This window comes from Sturnus vulgaris, chromosome 29, assembly GCF_052056855.1.
Source record: "Sturnus vulgaris isolate bStuVul1 chromosome 29, bStuVul1.hap1, whole genome shotgun sequence".
Lineage (NCBI taxonomy): Eukaryota > Metazoa > Chordata > Aves > Passeriformes > Sturnidae > Sturnus > Sturnus vulgaris.
In genome coordinates this window covers 3598354-3621227 of record NC_142271.1, presented here as the reverse complement: position 1 = coordinate 3621227, position 22874 = coordinate 3598354, and the positions used below count along the sequence as shown (strand labels likewise).

Sequence of the window (22874 nt, the reverse complement as noted above, 5' to 3'; positions counted from 1 at the left end):
CGTTTACCTCCCTGACAGGGAGGGCATGCAATGGCTCCACTGGAGAAGTTATTTATAGAAATGTAGTTAATTATAGAAATTTACTTTGCAAGAAATTGGGAAAGGGCTCTCAGCAGCTCTGGTTGCAAGTGAAGGCTGGGAGGGGAGCAGGGCAGGGGGGCAGAACCAGCTTTTCCCAGGAAAACTGCTGGAATTCCCAGTGCAGACTGGCATGGAATAATGGGGCTGCTGTGCCCTGGGGAGAGGAGATGGAACAGGGGACAAGGTGGGGGTGACAGTCACAGCCACCATCAGACAGACAGCAGCACCCCCTGGCACATGGAATGGCTCCAAACAGCTCCATTTCCTAACCTGGAATGGATTCCAGCTGTAACTTAGCAACCTCACCTGGGTAAAAGCATCCCACCAGGAACGTGGTTCTGAGGAGAATCAGCCTTGCACTGATTCCCTTCTGCTCCCAAACCTCAGCAACAACTGCAGCCAGAGAGGAGGCAGCTCCTGCTGGCCAGTGAGCCATGGAGCCACCCCCTTCCTGAGCCATGGAAATCCCCTCGGTCACCCAGAGCCACAGGAAGAGATGAATTCATCCAAACGTGAGTCACCCTTGCACAATAATCACACAGCAGTGGGGAAACCACTCCTGCCACACCCCAGAACTTGGGAGAAGCTGGAACTCGACCTGATCCAAGCAAAAGTACTTGGGACAGTCTGTGATGTCTGAGCACAAATAAAAATAGTAAATTATTGGTAATAAATTTATTTTTGATATTGATTTTTTTACAGAGCTAAATGGAACATAGAAACAGCACCAAGCCATTGAAGTTTGTTCTACAAAACCAGGTTTAATACAAAAGGATGACAGCAATGCCTGACTCTGCACTTCTGGACGGTTAAAAAAGCTCACCCAAACCCCACCAAGAGATTAAAAAGGTTTAAGAACAGAGGCACCGGTGTTTGAGAGAATTTCTCTGGCAGCAGTGATGGTTTTGATACATTTAGGAAGAATCAAGGTTGCCTTTATTCCCTGTTTATTACAGTGCAAGGGGCTGGTCCTTGCCTCAAAGAGCTGTTGAGTCTTCTGCCCAAACACCCACACCCAAAAATTTGGGGTCAGAGCCACCTCCAGGCAGGATATTCCCCATTTAATGGGAAAGAGCTCCTGATTTAGCTCCTGGAGAGCTCTGCTCTGCTCCATCCGTGGGGCCCAGCAGCCCGAGGGGTGCCAGGGGAAAATGCCCCACGTGGGGAGAGCTGCAGACTCTGCCAGGTGAGCAGGCACAAGGAACACACCTGGAGTGGCATCACAAGGAACACACCTGGAGTGGCATCACCTGCCCAGGGCTGTGCCTGGGACAGGAGCAATCTGAGCATCCAGCCCAGGATATCCTCAAGGACAGCAACATCCGGGGGCTACAGGGCTCAAATCACTGCTGGCTTCACTCTGCAATTTCTGCTGCCTGAGGCCACCAAAGGATTTGGGTCCTGCAGCCTCAGGAGCTGCTGCAGAGCTCTGGGAAGAGCAGAGCAGCAGCTCCTGTGCAGAGCCTGAGCTGCCACTGGTGCCATTTCCTGGGAAACAAACATTCCTTTGCTGGACAGAAAGAGAAGCTGAAGAAACCAAGTGATTACAGACATGAGATATGATGCAGCAGGGCTGGGATGGACCCAGGCTGCTCCTGGAACAGCACCAGTCCCAGAGCTGGGACTGACATCCCTGCTCTGACACAAACACAGACACTGCAGCTGCCCAGCTCAAACACGAACAGAGCCCTGAGAGCCCTCCCACAGCTGCTCTGCAACAGCCACGGAGCAGTCCTGGGCTGCAGCCACAGGAAAGCACCTTTAGAAGCTTCCTACATCCTTTATTTTCCACCCAAATTCCCAAATTCCTCCCCCCACTACGCCCCCAGAAAATAATAAAGCACACAGACTGCAGACTTAAAAGAGTAACAGGGTCACAAACTCTCCTCCACCACCCCCAGCCCAGCCCAAACCACCAAGGCACGTCAGGCTCCCCCCTCTCTCCAGGCCCACCCTCCCCCAATTCCCCCTCTCCCCAATTTTGGATGGATGAAGCCAACACAGAACATTTTTCCTCACTGGGAAGCAGCAAGTGCTTCCTCACTGTCTTTGCACTGATAAAAACAAACACAAACAAAGACACGCCTGCACTGCCACCCTAATGTTTCCATGGGAAATGTTTATCTTTCAGATGGACTCTGCCACCAGTTGGCCTTTGCGGAACTGAGGTCAAATTTTGCACCCCCAGGCTGTGGCAGAGCCCCCCAGCCCTCGAGAGGGGTGTGCAGTTATTCTTTGCAGGTTGTTGTTTGCTTGCCACAGGAGCCAGGTCTCTGTGGAAGGCTCACTTTGGTGCAATTCCAGCTTCCCACCAGCTCAAGCCCATCTTCCTTCCAAGCCAGTATTGCCCTGAATGTTTGTGTTTGGAGAGTTTCAGCAGTGAGAGCAAACAGAGCCGTGCAAATCCCAACCCTCGGGCCAGGCCCTGCTCCTCCCACCACCAGCGAGGCCCCGAGCCCTGCCCAGGCTCCGTGTCCCCACCCTGCCCCACGGCTGCTCCTCCTGCTCAGTGCTCAGAGTCTGACAGGTACGAGGGCTGAGTCCATCTCCACACCAGCATGTCCTCCCCTGCCACCCTGTGTGATTCTGTCTGGATCCGGGACTCGTTGGAGGCCAAGAAATCCACGGCTCTCTCCCACACTCGCTTCATCTTTTTTCTGCAAGGAACAGCAAGAAAATAAATGAGGATCCCAAGCTGGCTGTGCTTTCTTGCCTACAGCAACTGTGCTGTAGTGGTGGATCTGGCTGCCTCCTGTTCCCTGTGCAGGCATCAAACAAAACCTGGTTTAGAGATTTCAGGCCAGGGCATGGCCACACAAATCCTGCCTAAGGGGAAGATGAGAGGCTGTGTCAGTGCCCTGAATTTCTGCCTCAATTTGTGCTGCAAAGGGACTCGATGAGCAAACTGCCCTCCCCCATACTGCACACAGAGATCTCAGCCAGGGGGACACCCCGATGTTCACCCCAGCTTTGGATCCAGCAGTTCTGAGCATCTCACACCCACGGATGGCTCAAAGAGCTGCAGTCACCCCTTGTAAGAAAAGGAATCCTGTGTCTGATACACAGGGAGGACATTTAACACTTCACAGGAGGACAAAGCAGCTCCGTTTAACCAAAACACAAGAAATAACCCTGCAGAAATGGAGCAAAGCACCAGGATCCAGCCCTGCAGCCCTTCAGCCCCACCACCCACAGAGCAGTGACCACAATTCCTGTCTGAGAAACCCCAAACTCAACCTGAGAAACCCCAAACTCAACCTGAGAAACCCCAAACTCAACCCGAGAAACCTCAAACCCAACCTGAGAAAGCCCCAAACTCAACCTGAGAAAGCCCCAAACTCAACCTGAGAAACCTCAAACCCAACCTGAGAAAGCCCCAAACTCAACCTGAGAAACCCCAAACCCAACCATCTCACTCCAGCTCCCTTCCCAGCTGCACAGCTCAACCTGGCCCCTTTCCAGGCACACAATCACTGCAGAAGAGCCCCAATATCCTGCTCAGCTCATGGCAATTGTTCTGGGCTGGTCTGGAGAGCCAGCCAGGATGGCTGGGAAAGAGGACAGCCAGCAGATGGAGCAGATGTCACCTGATGCTCCAGCTCCAAGCAAACCAAACCAAACCCAGGCACTGCTGGACAGAACAAGGACAACATACCACAAGTGACAACACACCTGTGGCACTGCACAGGTGACAACACACCTGTGGCATGCACAGGTACCAGCCCCAGGGCTGGCACACTGACCTGCACCAGGTGCAGGCACAGCCTGAGCTGTGTCCAAGCCTTTCCCAACCCAAAGGCTCCAGCCTCATCCTGCAGAGCAGCTCCAGGGATGGATGCATTTTGGGGCTGTGCTGAATCCCATCCTGCTGCTTCCAGCCCTGCTGAGTGCCCAGAACCAGCTCACCTGCTCTGAGGAGGGATCAGGCTGTCCCTGACGTGGAAGATGCCAACGTAGGGGTAACGCTCCAAATTCCGCTCCCATTCCTTGTAGTGGTCCTGGACAACAGCTGGGGGACAGCAGGAACAACAGTGAGGGCTGGACCCTGCAGGGAGCAGAGCAGGGCTCCCTGTGCTCCCACTGCTCCTACCTATGATCTTCTTCACCATTTCATACATGGCTTGCTCCTCCTCCTCCATCTTCCGCCAGCGGTACCGGAGGTAGATCAGGATCCCCCAAAGGGTTATCAGACCTAGGAGAATAAAAACAAAAGGAATTCAGGAACTGAATCCAGCTGTCTACTTGCTGGATGCAGTTTTAGTTCTGACACTGTGACCCAGGCTTGCTTAGAACTGAATCCCAGTGATTCCTTTTGTTCCCCAAAATCTCCTCAATGCTGTCCCCCTGCAGCACAGGAGCACCTGTGGATGTGGGGTGAGGTGATGGGAAAGTCTCAGCACAGAGCTGCCCTCACAGAAACCTCAGCACAACCACAGGGCCCCAGTTCTGCAAATCCCAGAGGTCTCCCCCACAAGGATCCCCCTGGAAAACTGTCAGGTTTCACTGCTCCACGGAGAGATGCTGGATAGGGGAATAAAGCCTGGGGCTCCAGTGGCAGCCCAAAATGCAGGAGATGTGTATGGAAGGTTGAGCACTTACAGTGCCCCTAGTAGGACTTCAGTGTCTGCAATAAACAGAATGTCCCTTGTCACCCCCTCCCTGTCAGGCTGGATTAGAAACTCCTGCAGTCACACAGCTCTCGTTATCACCTTGCTGGGTAAAACCCCTGTCTCAGCTGAGGCGTGACAGACTATTCCAATAAAACCTCCAACCCTGAAATGCTACAAGTCATCATTAAAGAGGCTGGAGGACTTGGGAGCTTAGAGCAAGTAAAAAAAAAGAAAAACTGACTCCTTAAGCTAAGTTAACACACTTATTCTGCAGCCCATAATAATGGGCACTTGAGGAATACCCAGAGAGCTCATCAGCTGCCTGATTTAAAGCAACTTTTAAGCACTCACAGCACAAGAGGAGGGCTGTGGGTCTCCTGTGCTACCAGAACAAAGGTTAATTAAACATTAACTCATCAGCAGATTTATTTCACTTCTGTCAGGCATTTCCTATGGCTGAGGAATGTGTGATCACAGGGCTTCATCCCTGCAGCCGAGCCCCACGAGTCACTTACTCCAGAAGAACAGGAACAGGTTCGTGATGGCTGTGACCACGGCCCGGCGGAAGCGGCAGCCCAGCCCCATCTGGGGGTGGGCAGATTCCAGGCAGAACACTTCCTCCACGCTGGAAACCGGCTCTGACATGTCCCTGCCTTTCAACCTGAAGGGAAGAGGCAGAAAATCTCACTGAAGAGAGCAGGCTGCAACTGCAGTCTTTAATCAAGGCCGGGAGAACAAGCAGACTGCGGATGCAGCAGGAGATGAACCCAGAGCCAGGCACAGCCTCCTGCCACAACATTTGGGGACTGGCTTAGCCAGGGGTGGCAGTGGCTTCAGGAAGGCAGCAGGGCTGCAGCTCCCACTGGCACGCTGAGTATCCCTGCCCTGCCTCTCTGACAGCCCCTCTCAGCGTGCACAAGATTAAACTCAGAATTGCATTCCCACCTCCCAGCATGGAGATGGAAACGTTCCCTGAGTCAGAGCCACTGCTCAGCCCCAGCAGTGGGAGCTGGGGGACCCAGGCTGGGAGCAGGAGCAGCTCAAAGAGTGACAGAGCACCAGCACAGAGCCCTCAGCCCCCACTGCAGCACTGCTGCTCCCAAGCCCAGGCTCACTCCACACTGAGCCATTCCCAGAGCTCACAGATCCAGGACCAAAGGGGACTGCATTGTTAAGGTTCTTAATTATGAACAGCCCATTAGACAAAGAGGTTTGCTCAATTTACAGGTGCTCAGCTCACAGACTGCAGAGAGCCTGGTCCTGGGTTCTGCAGGACTTTCCCACCCCCTTGTCTTATTTAGAACCCAAATTCCACGGAAATATTTAAAACATGCAGCAGAATCACCCGGTGCAAAGCTCATTTTCAGTCCTGCCTCTCAGACTAGCAACTAAAAAATAATCTCACGTAGCTAAAAGTGCCAGGGGCAGGGTTTTGGGGATGCTGCCACACCGGCTCCAGGGAAGCAGAGCTGTTTGGGGACCAGCCAGCAGAGCTGCTAATTAACAAAATAAAAAGTGGGAGGATATTGTATCCCCACAGCTTCTGACTGGAAATGTGCTGGTGTATAAAAATACAAGATTTGAAAACTCTGCATCCCTGCCCACCTACAAATCCAGCCCTGCCCCTAAGGAAGCCGTGCCCCGTCCTGGGAATTTGCACACCCCAGGAATCAAAGCAGCAGATGCTGTCTGATCCGTGGATCACAGCAGCAGCTGCAGGAATATTTAAGAGCAAATGGAGCAGTGGGAATTCCTACAAGCCTTGCCCACCAACCCCAGCACCACGACTGCTGCAATTCATTTAATCAGAGACACATTTAGCAACGTGAAAATGCAAACAACTGTGAAGGCTTTAGAGTTCGAGCAGACTGGAGGCAGCCCACGCTTCCCAGAGGAAGGTGATAATGGCTGCTGACTCTGGATAATACTTTTTCCATAGGTTATGGACTAGATATTGTGGTTTTCCCCTGAAAACTCAGTATTGCTGTTCTTTCTCATGGATGGAGCCTGAGAAATGCCCCCTCAGTGACCGAGCAGCACCCACATCAGTCAGATCAACACTCAGCAGGAATTACTCCATGGAAAGGGTGGTCAGGCACTGGCAGGGGCTGCCCAGGGAAGTGGTGGAATTCCCATCCCTGGAAGTGTTCACCTGGATGTGACACTCAGTGCTCTGGTGAGGGTGTCCAGGTGGGGATCAGTCACAGGTTGGACTTGGTGATCCCAGAAGGATTTTCCAGCCTCAGTAATTCTGGGATTCACTGTGCACTGGGTGCTCTGCCAGACACAACTGACACTGCAGGTATCACTCAACATCCCTTTCCCTCTCCTGCTCCTCAGGACTTGCTCCAGAGGATCCCAAAGTGTGGGTGACAGCACCCACTGCACACAGGGTTTTGCTGGCCAGTGAACCCTCTGCTCCAGAGATACAGCTCCACAAATGCACAATGTTCTGGACAGAGGTTATCCTGGGAAAACTGACCACGTGGGCAAGTTAAGGAAGAGCTGTAGGCACAGGACCGTGGGCAGGACACCAGGACCACTCCACAGGAGGCACAACACAAGCACTGATGGCCACCAGCAGCCCTGAGCTGCCACTTCCATCTGACCTGCAACACATCCCTGCACACAGTGTCCCAAGCCCGGGCTGCAGGGGTGAGACTCCTGGAGGGAGCTCAGTTCCCATCCTGCTGCAGGGCTGTGCTTTTCCTTTGGAAGTTTGCCCAGCAAACTCTGCCACAGCCAAACCCAGCCTATCTGCTGAAGCCTAACGAGCTCTGGGAGCTAAAGGGCACCACTGACCCTGTCAAATTCCACCCCAGCCAACACCCAGATCCCCAACTTTGACACAGTGGGCTCCTGCTCACCCAATTCCCAAATCCTTGTGGCTGCTGAGTACCAGCAGATCCCTAATTTTGACACAGGGGGTTTCTGCTCACCCAATTCCCAAATCCCTGTTGCTACTCAATATCAGCAGACCCTAACTTTGACACAGGGGGTTTCTGCTCACCGAATTCCCAAATCCTTGTTGCTGTTCAGTATCCAGTCCAGGGCAGCTTTAAACTTCCGTGTGGAAGTGCCAGTTACATTCTGTGCAAAGGAAGCCATAAGAAGATTAGCCCTCCATTCATTTAAAATACTGACCAACATGATTTCATTACAGCAGTGGGAGAATTCACTCCACAGGGGCCGTCCCCAGGTTAATTCTTATCAGGATTCTGCAAACTGGAGGGAGAAGAACTAAGCCTGAAGGTCTGCCTGGCCTAAAGTCTTCTGACTGGGGAGATGATGCATGAAGAACTCTGTGAAATAACACCATCCCAGACTGTTAGGGCTAACCACTAAATACAACATAATCTTACTGACAGGTTACCAGGAAAGAAATGGAATGCTGGATCAGAGCAGTCTGTCTCCTGACACTCTGCAGTAGAGAAAAATCCTTCTTCTGCCCAGCCCTCAATCCAGGGAAATTTCTGGTTGCTCAAGACTGATGGCTCCAGTGAAACAACAAACCATTAAGATTTACAGGGGGTGAATCAGAGATGGAGGAGAAAATGATTTTCAGAAGAACTGCTGAGAACAGGTCTGGCCAAAGGGGAAGCGAGAGATAGGAGAAGGAATCAAAGCAGGATGAGGAAGTAAAATGGATGGTGAATTGTTTTAGTGTCTATTATTTATTGCTTTATAAGAGACTAAGCACTGGGTTATAACAAAGCTGCTCAGAGCCCACTCACCAGCACGTGATCCTGCGCCTCACTAACCCAAATGCATTTGCTTTTTAGGTTCTCAGGGTTTCCACATTCAAAATTACCTGGTAAGAAAAGTCAAATAGAAAAATCATATTTGTAAAAAAGCCCTCGAATAGCTCAGAACCAGGCTCTGAATGTACACCAAGAAATGCTCCCCTTTCCAATCAGCCCCAGCCCTGAGCAAAATGATTCCAGGGTGAGATTTATATTGCAGGCAGATCAGATTATGACTATTAATAAAATGCTCAGCCACTGCACGGAGGTTGGATAAAGGCAATCAAACCTCTCACTTCAGAGCTGCTGCTGGATAAGGGCAATCAAAGCTGACACTTCAGAGCTGCTGAACACACAATGAGGGGGAAAAGTATTGCTCCTGCCCCTTGCAGAGCACAGAACCACGGCTGCCACCAGGTATCAGGTGTGGAGCTAATGATCAGTGTTCAAAATGCCTCCAAGGAGCTGAAATCACAGCTCTGCCTCTAACCCAGGCAGAGAACTGCTGGCAAGGCACTAAATCCTCTAAATCTTGCCTCGCCAAGTTGACTAAACAAATGTGCTAAGTAAATCTGGTGGAAATCCGAAGTCAGATTTGAAAAGATTTACGAATTCTGTGCAGCTTCAGTATCCAAAGGCTTCAGCCTTGAGGTCTGAAATGCAGAAAATGGAACTGAAACCCTTTTACTGATCACCACTGCTGTGAATCTTGCTGAACAAGTCCCTGTTCATACAGTGGATTTCTAGCAGCACACTCCACCCAAAATACCAGTATGGACTGGCTTTACTCCTGGAGTAGGACTGTGCTGGGTCAGCTCCTCATCTCAGAGAGCCTGTCCCACTCTGTGGTGAGGAAAAGGAGAGGCACTCACACACTCACACTGCCACATTTCAGCACAAATTACAATTTCTTAGGTCACTTCATGTGTAAGAACACATCAGTTTACACTCCTGGCTCTATCTTGAAGACAATTTCAAGCTGTTGGTAGAAAAGAATAACAAACTCAACCAATCCTACCTGAAACTCCCAACATTTCAAGTACAAACAAGGCCCACTCACCCAGGCAGGCTGACAGGACTGCATTAGCCAAGCACCACTCAGAATAAAAATAAACCCACCTTTCCCTGTTTTCCTATTCCCTGGAACTGCCTGTTCCACAAAGCCCTCCAGAATGGGACAGAAGGGAGCAGGAGCTGGGAGAGGCAGCTCCTGCAGGCTCAGCAGGGCTGGGGGTGTGCTGGCACTCACCTGCCTGCACCGACAGGTAATTGTAGAGCTCGTGCAGCACAGCCATGGTCACGTCCTTGTGCTTGGCCTGGCAGAACTGCAGGGCACAAACAGGGACAGGGACACACATCAACAGTGGCATGGGGACACCCACAGCACCCCCAGCTCCAACCAAATCTCCTGAGCAGAGGAACATCCCAGGCATAAGTGACCCCGAGCATTTTCTGGAAGTCCCTGCCCACAGGAACTGGGTGAGTTTTAAGGTTCCTTCCAACCCAAACCAGTCTGGGATTCTGGGATTCTATAAAGTGCCACCAACCCACAGCCCAGGCTGCAGCACCAGCCTCAGACCCACCACAGATGGATGCATCACCTCCAGATCTGCCCAGCACAGCAGAACTCAGAATCCAACAGGAAATCTTCTCCCTCCTCCTCCTCATGGAATGTTTGGGTTGGAAAGGACTTTTAAAGCTCACCCAGCTCCACCCCTGACACCTTCCCCTATCTCAGGATGCTCCAAGCCCTGTCCAACCTGGTCTTGGGCACTTCCAGGGATGGGACAGACAGATTTTCTGGGAATTCCATCCCAGCCCCTCCCCACACTCACAGGGAAGGAATTATTCCCAAAATCCCATCCAAACCAGCACATGGAATCCTGGAATGGTTTGGTTTGGAAGGGATCATCTAATCCCATGGGCAGGGACACCTCCCACTATCCCAGATTGCATTTTATCCACTATCCAACCCAGCCTTGGCAACTTCCAGGATGGGGCAGCCCCAGCTTTTCCAAAAATCCATCCTGACAGGGAGCAGGGCTGTGCAGGCACAGTGGAGCTCAGGGAATTAGCTGGATTACATCTTGTACTGTTAAAGCTGAAAACAGCTTTATTGCAAACCAATACCACTGCTGGTACAACTGTTAAAAATAAATTGATTCACATAATTGGGAATTTAAATTTTTATCTTTCAGAGTCTCATACACACTCCTAACTTAATCTGGCCCATTAATTCCAACTCATCAAGTCCCAATTTTTCTGTAAAACGATATAACTAATCATTTTACAGTGATACTGTTATGGGTGGAATTGAATACCTGGAATAATCACTGTTCTGTGAGAGCTCACAAGATTGAGGATAAATAAATAAATGCTTACATCATCCGTGCTTTTGTCACAATCCACAGGCAAGAGATTAACTAGGAAAGAGAAGAGGGTGAGTTAGCTGGCTGCAAACAAGAGCTTTGATCAAGAAAATAATTATCTTTTTAAAAGCAGGCTCAACTTAAAGCCTGGTTCTGCTATTGCTCATCTCCCCCTGGCAGCACCTTGAGATGCAAACAGCCCCTCCAGGAGCTGCTTTGGGAGCAGCCCTGAGGAAAAACACACCAGGGATGGAGCTGAAGAATGTCTTCAGCTGGGGACTGAAAACTCTTTTAGCAGCTCCTGTTTGAGGAGAAGCTTCAGGCTGATCTTTACACTCCAGTGCTGCCTCTTGCTGCCCACCAGGGTCACCTGAAATATCCCAGCACAGCCAGGGAGGGAAACGAACCCTCCTGGAGGGGTGACTGCAGCCTGGGCTCTGCAGGGCTTGAACAGCTCCTGGCACCTGCAGCCATCCCAGCTCCCTGCACTGCCCCAGGGCTGGCACAATTCTCACCTGGGCAGCATTCCTGCCTCCAGAACTCCTGTCACAGCTGGAACAGGACAACCCAGTGACAATGGGCAGTTTTATCCTGGCTTTGGGAATGCAGCAGCTTCCCCAGCCCACACCAAGGGCACAGTGTGCCCAGGCTCAGGAGCAGCACCTTCCCAAAAGAGCCCCCAAACCTTTCTTTGCTCAGCTCAAAGCCTGAAATATCCCCTTTTCCAGCTGGGGAACTCTGTTTTAAAAACCAGCTTCTGGGGAAACCCCTTTTAATTTCTCACTCAAGAGAGAGACACACTCTGCCACACCTGAAGTGCTGAATTGATCTGCTGCACTTCTCCCTTGGGAAGAAAAAAGGCTGGGACAGGCCGTGCTGGCAGAGGGAACATCAAAAATAAACCTCAAGTACTACACAGACATTGTGTCACACCATAAAATCCATCCTTGGCCCAGCAGGCATCCATAAAATCCATCCTTGGCCCAGCAGGAATGGCACTCCACAGTCTGAGGGACTGAAGGCCAAACTCGTTTGGGAAAAGCAAACTTTTTGATTTGCTTCCCATGACTAACATGGTTTCCCATAGAAAAGGGGAGATGGGAAAAGGGACAGAAACAGAGGTGTCAGGTTATGGCAATGAGGATGATACATGTGATGGGGATGGAAGCAATAAAGGGAAAGCAGGACAACAGGTGAGGAATAAAGTTGAAATAAGAATTAAACCAGTGCACGTACATCTCTCCTCTGTCCCGTCCAGCCAGCCTGACCCAACCATCTTCACCGCGAGGATGCCCAGAAAAATCAGGAGCAGCACGAGGCTGGCGAGGCACAGGAACTGGGACAGGCAATACTCCAGGCCTTTCCTCTTCCCCTCCGGCTGCTGCCTGGGCGCTGAGCGCAGCAGGGCCGTGCGTGGGGTCACTCCCTGCCCCCCATCGCCGGCTGCTCGCCACGGGAAGCGCCGGATCAGCCCCCCAGCCCGGCTGCCCGCATCCCTCTCTGCCTCCTTCCCAACGCTGGAAGCCAGGTCTTCCTTCCCTCTCCTGAAAAAGCTGCTGAACCTCCCGGGGGCCGCCGAGGAGCCCCACTGGGTGCTGGGGGTCACCTCGCTCTCCCGTCTCCACCAGGTGCTGGAGGAGAGCCCCTTCCTCTCCCCTGCCGTGTCCCAGGCAGCCCGGGAGCTCTGCACCCCAATTCCTCCTCCTGAAGTCCCCCAATGGCTCCTGGACCTCTCCTCGCTGGGAAGGGGTTTGGAGGCTGCCGAGGAGCCCCAGTAGGGTGTGGAGCTCAGCCCCCCCAGCCCATCCAAGCCCGAGCCAGCCCGGCTGCCGAGCCCCCCACTCCTCTCTGCTGAGGAGCTCCACTGGGATGCAGAGTTTGAGCCCCGAAACCTGTCCAGGGTGGGTCTCAGGCCACTGCTGAACCCCCCGCTCCTCTCTGAGGCGCCCCACTGCAGTGAGGAGCCCCGAAAGCCATCCAGGGTCGCCCCCAGGCCCTGGCTGAGCCCCCGGCCGTGCTCTGCGACATCTCTGGATGTGTCCCAATGGGACGCAGAGCTCAGCTCCCCGGCCCTGTCCACCCCCAGGCCCCCGCTCCTCTCTATGGACGTGTCCCACTGCGAAGGGGAACTGAACCCGCCGTGCCCAGCCAGGGATGGCCCCAGCCCACCGCCACCTCTCTCTACAGTCGTCCCCCACTGCTCCGAAGGGCTCAGCCTCCCGAAGCTGTCCCGGGACAGGCCGCCCTCAGCCCTGAGGCCTCCGCCCCGGCCCGGCGGGGACCCCCGAGGGTCCCCCCAGGTCTGCCCGCCGCTCTCTCCCGACGTCCCCCAGCGGGACGCGGGCGGCCGCCCAACTTCCTCCTCCTCTTCCTCCTCCTCGTCCTCCTCCTCACTCTCACGGGCGGCCCCGCCGGTGAAGCCGGAGCGCTGCCGCGAGGGCGAGGCCTGCGGCGGCCCTGCGGAGGAGCGGCCCGGGCTGGGCGGCGCGGTGCGGCCGCTGCGCCGGGCCGCCGCCACCTCGGCCCGCAGGCAGCCCAGCTTCTTGATGTAAACCTTGCGGGTGGTGGCGGTGATGGGCCCCGGGCGGTAGCCGAGCGCCAGCAGCTCCTTGCGGAGCTCCGCGTCCGTCAGCTCCGCCATGGCCGCGCCAGGCCCCGCCGGAAGCGCCCCGCGGGCGGGAAGCGACGCCGCCATCTTGGGAGGGGCCCCGCGCGCCCCTGGTGCCGCCATGTTGGGGAGGGCACGGGGTGTGCGGAGAAAGGGCGCGGGGGCGGGCGCCATGTTGAGAAGGTCAAGGACGGTGCGGGCTCCCGGTCCTGCCGTGTCCTGAGGGAGCAGCGCGGAGCGGGAGCTGCCGCTGCCTCAGGACCGGGAAAAAGGGGGAGAAATAGGGAAAGCAAAAGGCGAAATTTGCGGAACGAGCGGGTATCGATGATGAGTTGCCCCCATTGCTGTGTGGGGATGCTCCTGGAGCAGCTCCCGCCTCACTCACTCTGATGTTCTGACACTTTGAGGGCCATTTTCCCAAAAAAAACATCCCTTTCCCTGCCACTTGCCACCCCCACACGCATTTCCGTCATTGCTGCTCAGTTGCTGAGCTCTGCCAGAACCTCAGGCAGGACCAGGATCCAGACCCATGAAATATTTCCCGGGAAGGGGGGTCCCTCCACACCCCACACTTAAAACAGCAAACCCAAGCAGTGACTTGTAAATTTATTTTGGCACAGCTGTGATGAACAGTAATTGCTTTTTGCTGCCGCCGCCGCTAAAGAAAGCGATGAAAGCGGCTGAAATACGGTGGTGTAATGTCGGAATTTAATTAAAGGTAATGGAACAGCGGTGCTGAAGGTGCTGAGGGCTGGCTGTGTGCCACGGGTTCGGTGATGGATGTGGGACACCGGGGTGATGGATGGGTGACACCAGGGTGATTGATGTGGGACATTGGGGTGGGGGACACACCGTGATCCCTTGGGAATGGCGCCTGTAGGGAGAGCGAGGCTCCAGAGGAGCATGAGGCTAGAAGAGCTGAGCTGTGCTTTCCTGACATAAATCACAGAATTCCAAAGTCAAAGAGGATGGAAAATCCCTCCAACACCATCGAGTCCAACGTGACTGATCCCTGAGTGCCGTGTCATCGTCCTTGGACACTGAGGGATGGGGACTCCAAACCTCTCTGAGCAGCCCCTTGCAATGTTTAACAACCCTTTCCATGGAGAAATTCCTGCAGATGTCCAATCTGACCCCCTCCATGCACAGCTAGAGGATATATCCTCTTGTCCTGTCACTAATCCTTCTTTCAGGATCCCTCTTCCTTAGCAGGTCCCCAAAGCACACCTCACTTTTCCCAATTTATCCAAGAAAGCAGCAACAAGATGCTGAGATTTGTTTGTCAGGTTGGCAGCAGCAAATACATCCTCAGCAGAGGCCAGGGAGCCCATTAAAAGAGCAAACTCAGCTGTGCTGGGAAGTGTGAAGGCGCTAAGCTGAGCCTCCTCTGTGCTCCACTGCCAGCTCATGATGTGGAGAAGGGTCTAATGTAAATAAAAAATTCCAATTTGCTCCTCTCACACGGATCCTGTGAGCTCACAGCTCTCACTTTGCAGAAGCTCTGCCTGGACATGCAGATGCGTGCTGGCTGAGCTGATGCAAACCTGGGAATTAGATGAACTCACCTTGTTCTGGAGAAAACAGCAAAAAAGCCCAAACCCATCCTTTCAACTTGTGAATCTGTCCATCAGGGGAATTACCCCAGGCCCAGCAGCTTCATTGCACAATCTTTGGAGGGGAGGACATGAGATTGGTGTTGGATAACTGGAGGATGGGGGAAAAAGCTGTGATTCCTCCTCAGAAGGAGGTTGGCAGCACCAAAGCTCAGCAGGATCAGGTTATTCTATCCTTTGTGGATTGAAATCCGTGAGCCCTTTCCCTTCCTCCCCTTGGGAGAACCCGTGCCTTCCCTGGAAGGCATCTGGACCCCACAGGGAAAGCAGCAGGAACAGACGTGTCAGACCCTCTATCCCCACGGGCAATCTTTGTTCCCATCCCCTGCCCACAGTGCCAATGCTGAATCTGACAGTGGATTTTCTATTTTTGCAGCCCCTTCATCATCCTCGTGGCTCTGGGAGCACCGAGCGCTGCCGAGGCTGCAGATGGGCTCGGCAGAAAGCGTTTCTTGGCTGGAAGCAGCCGGAGCTGGCTGTGGGAAGCTGGGACAGCACGGAGGGACAGCCTCCACCTTCCCTGCGAGCCCAGAAGCTGCCTCAGAGCTGCTGGCAGCGGCTCCCGTGCCAGAGGAGCAGACGCGCCGAGCCGGCTGCTCCCCTTCTGGCAGCCTGGGGACAGGGCTGGTGTGAGCAGAGCCCTGGGAATGGATCCGTGCTGGAGCAGGGAATGGCTGCACCCAAACCCTGCTGCTGAACCCTTCCCGTGCTGGCTGATGGGCTGCTGGAACCCCACACTCCGTACCCACCTCCTTACCCGTGGATTTTGGGTGACAGCACATGGCACTCAGGGAAGCGTCAGTCAACTGTGTCCGTTTGTCACCCTGTCACTCACAGCCACGGCACAGCTGTGACCCAAGAGCCCTCATCCTGCCTATCCTGGGCCTGCTCAGTACCTTGGGAAGTCAGAGCCCTTCCCTCCTCTTTCCCTGCCTCTTTCCCCCAGCTATTGGGCTGCTCATCCCACCATGGAATTCTTGTTTGGTTTCTGGAGCAGCAGATTCTTCCTGCCTGCACAGGTGTGACCTGGGTGCTGCTGGCTGCCAAAGCATTTTCCAGGGCAGGGGGAAAACTTCAGGGATCTGTCCTGAAACCTGGAAACCACTTCCCTCTTGCCCAAAGCCAGAGCCCTGACAGCCTGGTTGGGGTCCCTCCATCTTTTTCCAGTGGAAATGTTTCTGCTTCTCCTGCTCAGGCCTCTGAGGGTGGAAGGAATTTACTCCCAAAGGCTGAAGGTGTGCTTTGGTGGCTGTTTGGACACCATAATTGGTGCTGCAGGACAGGACAGGAATTCCTGTGGTCTCTGTCATAACGAGCCATTACATCCCGAGCTCTTTTATAACTGGGACAACTGAGAAGAGCCACTGGCAGAATCCATGGCTGGGGTCAAAGCTGGCCCTTGCTGATGCAGCTTGTCTGGGTCCAAGGACAAGAGCAGAGTCCTACTGGTGAATTTTTCCCTCTGGAATTTTCCACAGCGTCAGCCCCACCATCACCCCGGTGGGAAATGGTCCAGGAAGCAAATCCAAGAGGCTCATGTTCACTTTCCTTCTTTCCATCACTGGAAAACTTTCCTTCCTGGATGGCACAGGAGAGGTGTTAGCCTGGAGAACGATGGGAGTGAAGGAGCTGGGAAAAGGGCACACTGAAGGGACAGCTCTGACCCACAGTGGAGCTTATGGAGGGGCTTTGGGAGCAGTTTGCCCCTCGAGGGAGAATTCTCCTTTGTTTTCATGTGGCAAAATCAAGCCTGGAGTAAAGGGTTGGGTGTCTCTGGAGTAACAAGGCAAGAGGTGCCCTCTGAAGTGAACAAGACCCTGACCTCACTGCACACTGGTGCAAATTTGGCACCTCCTGGGATCCCCATGCCAGCTCTTCCATGGATATCACCCTCTGCAGATGGAGCTCCTGCAGCCCAGACTGCTCTCACTCCCAGCCTAATGGAATGTGCTATTTCCCATCTCCCTCCCACTCAGAGTCATTACACAGCTTCCACAGCTCACACTGCCTCAGCAGTACTGGGAGAGCTTCCTGGAGCTGATCAGTCCCTGGACAAGGAGCGTGCCTTTGGATCAAACATTAGAGCTGTAATCCAGTGCACGCTGCCTGTTCCATTATCCATTGGGAGCTCTCTCCTCTCCCGAGGGCTGCTTACGGCAGAGTGCTCCGAGGGGTGTTGTTCCAGCACAAACAGAGCTCTTGGAATGAGCTCAGTGAGAACAGAACTCCTGTTAGCTTGGGAGGATAAAATTGGATTGGAATTGGATATATTCACGTACATGCCATTGATCTCATCCATCCGTACTTTACATATGTTGGATTTCCTGCTGCCAGCAGAGAGGAGTAGCTCTCAGATAAGCCAAAGGTATGGAAATGGAGAGCAGGATGTTCAAGTGGAATTAGGATTTCACCTCGGGGTGTGTTTGAGAGGCAGGAGAAAGGGCAGAGTGCTGTTCCCTCACACTGTGCCTGGCACAGCTGTTCCTCCCCATGCTGGTGGATTTATAGCACCAGGCTGATAGGAAGGGTTTGGGCACAGGGAGGGGCTGCCCATCAGGGCTCCTGCGTTCTCCAGCAGTGTGGGAATGTGCCAGAGAACCCTCCTGGAGCAGGTAGCTGGGTTAGGGACACCCAGGTCCCCCCTCGTGTCACCAGTTTGGCCAGGAGATCTGGAAAAGGTTTGCCTGGGTTTCCCTCATTGCCAAAAGGGAGGGCTACGACTTAATACTCCTCAAAGATTGATTCCTTGGGCTTTGCCACATACTTTCACAGAATCACAGAATCCTTGAGGTTGGAAAAGCCCTTCAGGATCATTGACTCCAAGCTGTGCCAAATCTCCACCTTGTCCCCAGCCCAGAGCACTGAGTGTCACGTCCAGGTGACACCCCCAGGGATGGGTGCTCCAAACCTCCCTGGGCAGCCCCTGCCAAGGCCTGAGCACCCTTTCCATGGAGAAATTCCTGCTGATATCCACCCTGAGCCTGCCCTGGCCCAGCCTGAGGCCGTTCCCTCTCCTCCTGTCCCTGTTCCCTGGAGCAGAGCCCGACCCCCCCGGCTGTCCCCTCCTGTCAGGGAGTTGTGCAGAGCCACAAATTCCCCCTGATCCTCCTTTTCTCCAGGCTGAGCCCCTTTCCCAGCTCCCTCAGCTCCTCCCAGGACTCTCCAGAGCAATGCTCAGGAAAACAGGGATGTTCTCCAGAATCTGGAGCCTCCCTCTCTCTTCTTTCCCACGCTGGGCACTCCCCATCTGTTTGAGAGGCTCGCAGGACAGAAGACACAAATCCTCCTTTTAATTACACTGCACATTTATTATCTCACCTCAAATTTTGTTAATCTCTCTCACAGATTTCGTTTACATAAGTGGAGTCTTTCAGCGCTTTCTCTTCTGATCCTACAGATATCAGTCAGCTAAACAGAAAAGAGAGAAAAGCACAAGTGTCCTTAAATCTGGCATTCAGTCTTTCTAGAGCTTTATGTGTTGCTTCCTCCTCCTCAGCTCCCCAGCTGAAAGCTCAGAGGCAAAACGGGATCGGCACAGACAGAGCAGAGAAATCCCACAGGGATTGCAATCTCCACAGGGAGAGCAGGACCCCCTTTCCTGACCTTAAACATCCCAGAAAAGGCAAAGGTGCAGGCACAGCCCCATCCCACCACCCCTCAACCTGCAGGCAGGAAGAGCTGCACAACAGCCTGCCCCTGGATATTTGCTGCTGCAATTCCCACACACCATTTCCCAGAGGAAAAGGAGGATTTGCAGCAAATTGGAGTGTAATTAAGTGTCAGTGTTAAGCCCCCGTGCAGGCAGCGAGGTGTTCCAAGCTGGCTGCACGTGCTGAGCTGCCTCCCAGGTACAGCTGCTGTTATGAGCTCTGCTGGAAATTGTTCCCTGGAGACTGGGGACTTTTTGGGAGGAGGAGGAGGAGCAGGGAGGTGGCAAACAGAGCTGCTGGGAAGGGTTGTGCTGCTGCTGCCACTCTATATCAGCTCTGGGGCACAGGCAGCACCTTAGGAGGGAATAAACTCCCCAGAAGGGTGCACACAGGAGAGGCTGGGATCTGAGGGCTCCACAAAGTGAGCAAGCATGACACAAAAACCCTTCTGGGGAATATAAATATCTCCAAGCTGATGAGCTAGTGAGAAGAAGGAAAGGCAGAATTCCCAAGGCAGAAATCAACCCTCTGACAGTACCGTCTGGGGTGTCCTGTAACAGCTCTGCCAGCAGTTTCTCCAGGACATCTTGGTATTTTTCCAGCTGCCTTGGGGTGAGCCAAGCTCTGACAGGAAGGGCCTGCTGTGGAGGAAACCAGAGAAGTCAGAACGAAAAGGTGAGGGGAGCAGAGGGAGGGAGGCTGGGGTGCTTTGATGCCCTTGGATCGAGCTGGTGGAGGGTTTAGGGTGGATTTGGAGGGAAGAGGATGATCCTCATATAGGGAAAAGCAACATTTTGAAGGCACCACACTCTTGAGTTGTTCAGAGTGCTGTTGCATAACGCGTGGGCTGGCTCAGAAATCCAGATAAAGGCACCTCCTGGCAGCAGGGACTGCGAAGAAAATAATTTCTGAACCTTCTAATCCTCCACTGTGTGGCACATCAACCCTTCCAGCCTGAGCCTGCAGAGCTCCTGCCCCAGCAGCAGCTGAGGACGAGCTGTGGTCCTGCTCCAGCCTGCTGGGCTCAGAGCCAGCTGTGCCTAAAGCAAAGAGCTCTGTTCTGGTGCTGGTCAGCTGTGGGGATGTGCTGGGTATTTCACACTTTGAACTTTTTGCTGTTTAAATCCTGTTTAAACCCAGTGCTGGTGCATAGCGAGTGCGGGAGGAGCTGCACATTAAGCTGTGCCTTGGCTAAATTCCAGCCTGGTTGGTCCTGCTGCTTGTCCCACTGGGTCTGTCCCTGTTTGGGGGTACCTGCACCTTCATTTTGCTGGCAGAGAACGGCCAAGCTCCCTGCAGGAGTGGCTGCCCACACAGGCAAAAGTTCCCTGTGCTCAAGTGTAAAAACACAGTTTTCAGACTTGGCTCACCAGGTAAGTCTGTCTTTGAGGGCTTAGCCTGGCACTTCAATCCCTAAAATTGCCCATTTTCTGCTCTCTATACAGACTTTGGGCCCAAGCTTTTAAATAAGGCCTCGCCAGTGCAGAGAACTGTGGGGTCAGAGGTGACACCGGGCAGGAGCTGAAGCAGAACTGGGAGTTCCTGCCTGGCAAAGACACCTCGAGCTGTTCCCATCTTCCTCAGGGAGAAACAGTTGTGTCTCAGGGATGACCTGGCTGCTGAACAACCAAGATAATTTGTGAGGTGGAGCTAAAACTTGTGTCTGATGTAAGCAGACAGGCTGGCAGAGGACATCTCTTGGACTCCCCTGCATGTCCTCGTGGGCTTCTCAGAGTCAAATGGCTCCACATACCTGGAGGGTCTGGGCTGTGTTGACATCCACACCAGAGTGCTCAGAGAAACCTTCCTCCTCCAGCTGCTGCAGCGAGCTCAGGGATTTCTTCTGCCCTGCCTTGTTCCTCTCCCTTTCCTGCAGCTTTGGGACAGAGAGCAGAGGGGGGAGTTGGTGATGCTGGGATCAGCAGCAAACCCACTCTGTGCTGTCCCTACAGCCAGGAACCCACAGAACCAGGGGATGGGGGAATCCTCCTGGCATCAGCTGTGCCCTGTGAGTGGCCTTTGGGCACTGAGGGATGGTGGAATCCTCCTGGAAAGGTCACATCAACTGTGCCCCGAGTGGCCTCTGGGGACTGAAACCCAGCAGTGCTGGGGGCAAGGTCAGGTTACAGGTTACCGGGTAGGGTGTGAAGGTCTGCAGTAAACAGGACCCACGTGTGGTGGGGGAATCCTGTCAGCAGGACATGGGAGCTGGCAGCACTGGCACCTCACCCAGCTTCCCACACAACTTGGCCTGGCTCTGTTCTGGGGCACTGTGAGGAAATGGTGCTCAAAGCCCTGTGCAGAGGTCACGTTTTCCCAGCTTTTCTGCAGGGCTGTAACGTCAGCCCTTTCACATTTATAAGGCTAAAGTTGCCTTCAGGACCCTCTGGAAAAAAAAACTTTGGAATGTGGCAGATGCAGCAGGACACGTCAAATATGGCCCAGGTCATGCTCAGTGTCCGGCGTGTGAGCACAGCAGGAGCAGGGACAGCCTTTGGGGGACAGATTTTCCCTTTGCTCATCCAAAAAACCCCAATCCCTGGCAGACACGGAGCTACAAGGGCTGTGGGGTACAAACACAGCCCATGTGGGTCCCCATCCTCCTCAAGAGCATTGAAGGGTGCCTGTGCTCCCCACAAAAAGCAACTGTTACCCAGGGATGGGTGTTGGAAATGGGATTTCTCCCGGCATCCAGGGGCTCGGCAGTGCGGGGGAAGCTCACCGGGGCTGTGTTTCAGAAGCTGCCGTCTCTGAGCCTGCCTGACACCTTTCAGCGCTATTTGTTTCACTTCAAAAGCAAAAACGTTCTCTCAGCACGTCCCAGAGGTGACAATCAGCCGGGGGATGGTTAATTATTTGTTACAACAAAAGAGCCATCACTGAGCTGATGGGAGGCTGCAGCTGCTCTGGAAGAATTCCAGCACCGAGGAAAGGGAAAGGACCCGCAGGGACTGCAGGTGACACCCCCACAGGTGTGGCACACCTTTGGTAGAGGGGTCCAGGCTTTTTCTTTCTATCTCACACCTTAAAAATTCCCTGTGCTTGCCCCCAAAGCCGTGGATTATCACAGTGTCTGCTGTTGATAATGTGCACTGGCACTTTGGGGGATGAGGGTGAGGGAAACCTTTCCTGGTTTATTCATTCCAGAGGGGTTACCTGCATTTTCTGGAAGTCACTCTGGGTGAAAAAGGGCATGAAGCCTTGGGTCTGCTCAGCCAGCACGGACAGCAGGGACACCAGCAGCAAACTGGCCACCACCTTCCTCGAAACCATCCTGAGAGCCTGGACAACACTGAAAGGAGACACCAGGGCAAGAGTGGGGAGGGAGGTTTGACAAAAAACGCCTTTGGCTCTGCACCAGCTGCAATCCAGCTCAGCCCCAGCCCACCAGAGGGATATTTACTCTTCCAGTTGCTCCTGAGCTGAGAATAGAAGTGCCTTGACTGACAATTCTCTTCTCAAAGCTGTTTGTGTAAACAGATTTGTTCTTGAGCAACACCTCCAGAGATTTCAAGCCCAGCCCTTCAGGACTGCTCGAGCCTCCCTGAGTTCTCCCAGCCCTGCTGCTGTGCTGGTTTAAGACCTGAACACATCCAGAGCAAACCCATCAATCCCAGTGTCAGCACAGGAGACTGAGATGCTGCAAAGAGAAAAACCTTCACAGGTTTTGTTAACTTTTGTTTTGATTTTCCTCACCACTGGAAACCTTCCTGGATGGACTGGATCTTTTAAGAAGCCTCATTGAGTGCAGGGGAGATGGGAAAGACATTTTCCAGCCTGGCTCTGTCTGAGCCTGGAATAAAGGGCTTTGAAAACCACCTCTGACGTGATCTAACTGTGACTTCACGTCAGGAAAGGACTTATGTAAACATTGAATGTTCTCTTTAAATATTAAAATATTCTCTCTGGACAGAGTTAATGAAGTCCAGTCCTACAGCTTAACTTCTCCACCTGATTGGAGCCTGATCCTTAATTAGTTTTAGCAACCTCTTGGTTTGGACATTATTGAGAAGACATTGTTAGGTCAGATTTGACTCCTGAATTAGATTTCCCATAAGTATCAGCTGGTATTGAACTGAGGGCCAGTGGAAGTTAATAAATATTCCCTTTCCATAGCACCTGTCAGTCACATCCTCTCCCCTCCCTCCCTTCCCTGGCCACTGCACCACTGCCATCTCCCCCTGCCCACCCAGACTGGGC

At 53.4% G+C, this 22874-nt stretch overlaps 2 protein-coding genes across 2 annotated transcripts; both read right to left on the bottom strand.

Moving 5' to 3' along the window:
* Positions 1 to 741: 741 nt before the first annotated feature.
* LEMD2 (LEM domain nuclear envelope protein 2) lies at positions 742 to 13459 on the bottom strand. Its single transcript, XM_088180269.1, has 9 exons — positions 12040 to 13459; positions 10817 to 10857; positions 9684 to 9759; positions 8426 to 8502; positions 7702 to 7781; positions 5207 to 5352; positions 4172 to 4273; positions 3988 to 4090; positions 742 to 2738 (listed from the first exon to the last, which is right to left on the bottom strand). The coding sequence occupies exons 1-9, from the start codon at positions 13442 to 13444 to the stop codon at positions 2588 to 2590; spliced, it is 2181 nt and encodes a 726-aa protein (XP_088036395.1). The 5' UTR covers positions 13445 to 13459; the 3' UTR covers positions 742 to 2587.
* Positions 13460 to 18428: 4969 nt separating this feature from the next.
* MLN (motilin) lies at positions 18429 to 22089 on the bottom strand. Its single transcript, XM_088180203.1, has 4 exons — positions 21831 to 22089; positions 20428 to 20550; positions 19119 to 19315; positions 18429 to 18432 (listed from the first exon to the last, which is right to left on the bottom strand). Exons 1-4 carry the CDS (start codon positions 21945 to 21947, stop codon positions 18429 to 18431), a joined length of 441 nt encoding a protein of 146 aa, XP_088036329.1. The 5' UTR covers positions 21948 to 22089.
* Positions 22090 to 22874: the final 785 nt, after the last annotated feature.

Excerpts from the sequence above, each read along its gene's own strand:
- LEMD2 (XM_088180269.1), bottom strand. The coding sequence starts at position 13,444 with ATGGCGGAGCTGACGGACGCGGAGCTCCGCAAGGAGCTGCTGGCGCTC. Across the intron at positions 7,782-8,425 it reads AGGCGCAGGATCACGTGCTG|AATGTAACTGGCACTTCCAC; the intron begins GTGAGTGGGCTC and ends TCCTTTGCACAG. Across the intron at positions 5,353-7,701 it reads AACAAGGATTTGGGAATTCG|GTTGAAAGGCAGGGACATGT; the intron begins GTGAGCAGAAAC and ends TCTTCCCTTCAG.
- MLN (XM_088180203.1), bottom strand. The coding sequence starts at position 21,947 with ATGGTTTCGAGGAAGGTGGTGGCCAGTTTGCTGCTGGTGTCCCTGCTG. Across the intron at positions 20,551-21,830 it reads GTGACTTCCAGAAAATGCAG|CTGCAGGAAAGGGAGAGGAA; the intron begins GTAACCCCTCTG and ends TCTGTCCCAAAG. Across the intron at positions 19,316-20,427 it reads ACACAGCCCAGACCCTCCAG|CAGGCCCTTCCTGTCAGAGC; the intron begins GTATGTGGAGCC and ends TTTCCTCCACAG.